The sequence below is a fragment of the Acomys russatus genome, chromosome 20 (genome assembly GCF_903995435.1).
Source record: "Acomys russatus chromosome 20, mAcoRus1.1, whole genome shotgun sequence".
Classification (NCBI taxonomy): Eukaryota; Metazoa; Chordata; class Mammalia; order Rodentia; family Muridae; genus Acomys; species Acomys russatus.
The window spans coordinates 39780565-39786621 of NC_067156.1; the positions used below are offsets into that span (position 1 = coordinate 39780565).

The 6057-nt window shown below is 45.8% G+C and overlaps 1 protein-coding gene across 1 annotated transcript; it reads left to right on the forward strand.

Annotated features, from left to right (window-relative positions):
- The first annotated feature begins 721 nt into the window (after positions 1 to 721).
- Znf474 (zinc finger protein 474) lies at positions 722 to 2202 on the forward strand. The gene has a single exon (XM_051163198.1). The coding sequence runs from the start codon at positions 924 to 926 to the stop codon at positions 1959 to 1961; it is 1038 nt and encodes a 345-aa protein (XP_051019155.1). The 5' UTR covers positions 722 to 923; the 3' UTR covers positions 1962 to 2202.
- Positions 2203 to 6057: the final 3855 nt, after the last annotated feature.

A 6057-nucleotide genomic window follows, 5' to 3' on the forward strand; every position in this document is an offset into this window, starting at 1 on the left:
TTTGCGCACAAATTTGCTTAGCTAATTTCAGTATGTAGCAGTTTGTAAAAGAATTATTCACCAGGGGTCCTGCTCAAACTAAGGCACCAGCCAAGGACAATACAGGCGGTAAACTTTAAACCCCTACCCAGATCTAGCCAACGGTCAGAACATTCTCCACAGTTGAGTGGAGAGTGGGATATGACTTACTCTGGTGCCTCACATTTGACCATGTCCCCTGGACGGGGAGACCTGGTGGCACTCAGAGGAAGGACAGCAGGTTACTAAGAAGAGACTTGATACCCTATGAGCATATACAGGGGGAGGTAATCCCCCTCAGGAACAGTCATAGGGGAGGGGAATAATGGGAAAATGGGAGGGAGGGAAGATTGGGAGGATTCAAGGGATGGGATAACCATTGAGATGTAACAAGAATAAATTAATAAAAAACAAAAAGAACGCTAGTGGGCCATGCACAGAAATAAAGTCCCTGACCTACAAAAAAAAAAAAAAAAAAAGAAAGAAAGAAAGAATTATTCACATTTGTGTTGTTATTTCTTGAATAACGTACTGCTTACTAAGTTTAGCCAGAAACTACATGGCCAATTTAAAAATACTTTTATCAGTATATGATCTAAGGGGTTTGTGTGTGTGTGTGTGTGTGTGTGTGTGTGTGTCTGTCTGTCTGTCTGCTGCCTGTGTAGTAACTTCTTGATTTATGTCCCCCACTCCTTGCAGATCTTGGAGACATCTGAGCCTTAATGGGGACTTTCCAACATTCCAGACTGACGGCTGCCCTACAATGAGCTGAGTCACTGACCCAAGTACTGGCAACAATGTGGAAGGCCGGAATAGCCGGCATCACTAACCTTCTCTCTAAGCAGCAACCCAGAACCAGTGTGGCCTGAAACTCCAGCAAGCGGTAGAGAGAGCCTCCTCTGTTCATGGAAAGGGGAAATGAAAGGATTCCCAGCCAATCACAACGAACTTTCCACACCTCCAAAGAGCCTACCTTCCTCATCCATCAGGAGGTCCTGCCTAGCGACTCCCACTCAACCCTCCTGCTGGAAGCAAAGTGTGACGATCTCACTGAAAACGTAAAGGCCAGCATTCAGAAAAGGAGACCCGGAACGGTGATACTATCAAAACGCTCAAGTAGAATTATGTCAGAAAGCCAGCCTAGACCGCCTGTGATCCCATCCCGCAGGCCAGGCTTCCGGATATGCTACATCTGTGGCCGAGAATTTGGGTCCCAGTCAATTGCCATTCACGAGCCCCAGTGCTTGGAGAAGTGGCGCGTTGAGAATAGCAAACTACCCAAGCACTTGAGGAGGCCAGAACCCTCCAAACCACAGCCCGTCCGTGGCAGTGGCTCCTACAGCCTTCAGGCAGCCAACGAGGAGGCATTTCAGAGTGCGCAGGCTCAGCTGCTGCCCTGTGAATACTGTGGTCGCACGTTCTTGCCAGATCGTCTCCTGGTTCATCAGAGAAGCTGCAAGCCAAAGGGAGAGAGAACACCAAACGTGGATGTCCCTGATGTTCCTACTGGTCTCAAGAAAACTTCCAGCGGCACCTCAGCCCGACCAAGGACTCTCATCTGTTATATTTGTGGTAGGGAATTTGGCACTCTGTCCCTTCCTATCCATGAGCCCAAATGCTTGGAAAAGTGGAAAATTGAGAATGACCGGCTTCCTAGAGAGCTGCGTCGGCCCCTGCCCCAGAAGCCTCAACCCCTTCCAACGGGACAGCCCAGCCAAGAGGGGGCGAGTCAAGCTGCGCTTGTGCCTTGCCCAAATTGTGGCCGGACCTTCGCCCTGGACCGCCTACCTGTACACCAGAGAAGTTGTAAACCTCAACCTAATGGGCCAAAAAGTCCAAATTCGAACCTAGAAAGGAAAGGTGATCCACATGCAGCCACCAATTCCAAGCAACAAAGGAATGTGGCAACACCCACTGAGGACAAGGTAACTGCCGTCGTATAAGATGAAGGAGGTGGACCAGGGACGCGTTGCATCTTCAAAGAGATGAAATAACTGTTCCCTGAGTCATCTACCTCAGCCCCAAGGAAGGTTCCTCTCAAAGCCTTACTCTCAAGGCAGTGTGTTCAAGTCGATCTCCTGGACTCCAGGGGCTGTATCTCTTTTGGCAAAGTAGACCTACCCTCCCCTTCTTGGTTCATAATCCTTTCGGGTCTTACAACCTGAAAGAGATGGACTTCCCCCACCCCCCACCCCCATCTGATCCCTCATCGCACTAATCCCTGGGAGAGACTGTTACTTAAAATGAGTCATTAATGCTGTGTCTACATTACAGAGATATAATTCCCACTCCAAGAGCCAATGTTTATTGCGGGTTTATTTTAGTCATCCACCTTAGGAATTCGTTTTTGGCAACGTTGGGTTATGCTGAGTTTATCTTACTAAAATAGAATCTGTGTCAAAAAAAAAAAAAAAAAAAAAAAAAAAAAAAGCCAAATGACTTTGGCAGTAATTAAACCCTGGAGCACTTGCTAGGTCTATGTGCTCTGCAGATTCACTGTGGTTTTGTTGAAAGCATTCATGATTATAAGTATGTGTCAGTTGGTGGGGGTGGGGAGGGCGTGGCAGTTAACTCCTTTATGGATGCTGAAGCAACTAAAGATGTGTGCATGGTTCTGGGAAGTGTGCTCAGTCCTGTGTTGTTCCATACTCTCTTTTGTGGAACTGTTCACAGGATCGTGTCCCCCAACTTCAGTCATTCTAAACAAGCATGAACCCAGGTATCATCAGTTTGTAAAGTTGAAGTTACTTGTCTCTTACTTAAGGTCTCACCATCAGCAGGATTGGGCAGGGACAGTTAGGAAGGTGGCCAGATGAACAAGAGTATGCGGGACATGTCCTGCCACTGGCCTGTCACATCTGACATGTCAAGCTGTAAGAAATAGGAGATGGTCTTTTCTCATGGCTATTTGAATTTCAACCACGCTTAACACCGCTCCCCCAACCACAGCCCCCTGACAGCAGCCTTTAGCCAGATACTGCTTATACATTGGATAGTTTAAGGAAACAAAAGCAATTCAAACTGTTATTAAACTGGGGTGATAGGAGCACATCTTTTATTGTGTTCTAATTTCTCTAGCTTATATTTTTTTTATTACTCTGAGGATCGTCTAGTCCTTATCTCGTTTGCATGACTAAAACATCATGAAAGTACTGGTTTTAAAGGTCCCATGGCAGTGACCCTAGAGCAGAGGAGTCAGACTAACATGCTGGACAATTTTCCACTGACTATTGAAGAGGAAAAAAAAAATCAAAACAGCCAATTCTTTGTCCTATTAAAACCCAAATGCTTAACTGTGGCCTGGGCCTTGAGCTGGTCTCATGGACCTGATCTGCTTTCCCCATCTTCTTCTGCCTGTTGCTTTTCTTCCAAGATGTGTGGGGTCTGGAATCAGAGAGTACACGAATCTGTGTCTCAGAACCACCAACCAGCAACCCTCCCAGCTTTCTAACTTCCAGGCCCACTTCTGGATTGCAAGCTTTTGCTTTGACCATCCTCATTATAGACCCAGAGCTAGGAAGGAGTGTGGGCAGAACGCTTGTGCTTACTCTGGTAACACGTACGTTGTGCTCCATGACTGGAGCCAACAGGCTGAGCACGGCATGTTTTCTCAATCACAGCTGCTAAAAGAGACCGACTGACTGGGCCCGCGGTGTTGCAAAAAGACACCTTTCTCACTCACCAGTTTATCTGGAGGAGAAAATAGCAGCAGAAGCCAGTGGCTGTCTCTCCGCAATGCCTGCATGCATGTGAGGGTCCAGGGAGACCCCGCAGATGACCGGGTGTTGCTAGTGTGCACCCAAAACCCTCGAAGACCTCTCCTGCCATGTCTCAGTAGGAAAGTGGCATCCACCACTGTTACCTGTGTGCTGGTATATTTGGGAACCATACAGGCCTCCAGGAATCTACTGAAAGGCTCTCTAACCAAGAGGTCATAGACAAATATTAATCAAGCTTGGGTATATTAAAATGGAGCAAGTTTTAGACTTTACTGAACCATAAGATCTTCTGGAAGGGATTGGTGTTATCTGTGCCCTTGGGCATTGCTTTCAAGGTGCTTTCAGAAGAAAGCTTTTTCTGACTAGTTTGCTTTCCAGATCCAGTTTGCAGAAATTTTAGCTTCCTTACACCACTCACAGCTTCATGCAATGAGTCACTTGTTTTTCATAAAGAGCGCTGACCTATACATCATTAGAATCTGGAATTGAATCTGCCTGTGACGGCTGACTTTTGGCTGACTGAAGCGCATGGCTTTTTTGGATGCTTGCTCCATCACTTTCTCTTGTCAACCAGAGCAGTTTTACTCTGGAATTCTTGATCTGATTTTGGACAGTATCAGGTATCTTGCCTGACATCCTCTAGGGGCCCAACCTGAATTCTAGAGAGGAAAAAATATGTTCACAATAATAGCCATAGTATTGGGAAAGCAATTTGCTCCAACAGGGTGACGGTGACTTTTGCTGGCCAAGTGCAGTGTCAATCAGAGTGTTCCTCTACTGTGGAAGGTTCCCTTATGAAGCAGCTGCTGCTGTTTCCCTTCAATCAAAGAGAACAACAACAACAACAAAAAACAAAACAAAACAAAAAAACCAAATGCCGGTGAGGCAAGCTCTCCTGTGAGACCTAATGTGGGCATCTTGCTTCGTCCATATATGAACTTGAACTTTCCTGTCATGTGTAACCTGAAATACGGATCCAAGTCTATTCTTTGTGATCTTACAGAAAAGTTCTGAGGTGATCTAGCAGTATATACGAGGAATAAGAGCCTAGCATGGAATTATGTAAAAGTTGGTTATTCTGAGGCTATCATTGTTTAGTTCTATGATGTTATGACCAGCATTGGGGCATGTCCTTCCTCTGAGAGAAGAAGGACTTGGGTGAGCTACAGCTAATTTTAAACATTGTTATTAACTTCATATGAAGTTTTTGTGCACAGTGTGGAAACACACAGATTCTTGTTTTGGTTTTTACTATTGTGTTTGCTTAGCGGAATACTCTGATACTCATTTTGTGAGTGACTTTCTATGCTATCTAGAGAGGAGTACGATAGAGGCCATTGTTATGGAAGGAATACATGTTAGCAATTGGGCTCTTTTTAGTAGCTTGTTGTCACAGTCTTTAGTTTTAGTCCCTTTCCAGATACGTGGAACACAGGATGATAATCAAACACACAATTATAAACCCAAATACATTCTTTGCCCAGTGACCTTCATTAGGTAAGGCGAGGCAATTATTGCCCTAGGATTTTGCAGGCAACACATGAAATGTCCCTAAAGATGCTTCCCTGTGTTGCAAAGCAGACATTGTTTTTATTAAGCGACACTATCTTTTTGGCAGAAGGCTCTCTCTCTCTCTCTCTCTCTCTCTCTCTCTCTCTCTCTCTCTCTCTCTCTCTCTCTCTCTCTCTCTCTCTCTCTCTCTCTCGGAACATAGCTCATTGGCATCCCCTGGGCTCAGGTTGCAACTGAACGGTCCTCAGACATACCACTAGCATCTGGTGCTGCCACCTGCTGTTTTCTCTTAGTGGCTTCCACACTACCAAATATGTGACTGCCTTTCTCCTTTACAAAATATTTCTGTTTTTAACTATGTATGGGGTGGATAGGTGCCTGTCTATGCATGGGTATGTGTACCTGAGTGAAGATGCCGTAGGAGGCCCAAAGTGCTCAAGCCCCTGTTGTGCAGCTGAAGTTACAGGGGACTACAAGCTATCTGATGTGGGTGCAGGGAACTGAACATTAGTCCTTGAGCAGTAAAGGCTAGCAACGGCTAAGCTGTGTCTCCAGCCCCTTCATCTCTTTTTAAGCTATGTCTGTGTGTTTTTTTCTTTCATGCACATTCATATGTGCACCACATGCATGCCTGCTGCCCTCAAAGGCCAAAAGAGAGTATCAAGTCCCCAAGACCTGGAGTTATGGATGGTTGTGAGCTATCAGGCAGGTGCTGGGAATCAAACCTCCCAGTCCTCTGCAGTAACAGCATATTTCCGTAACCACTGAGCTGTTTCTCCAGTTATTCCAGCCCCTCTTTTCTTTTAAC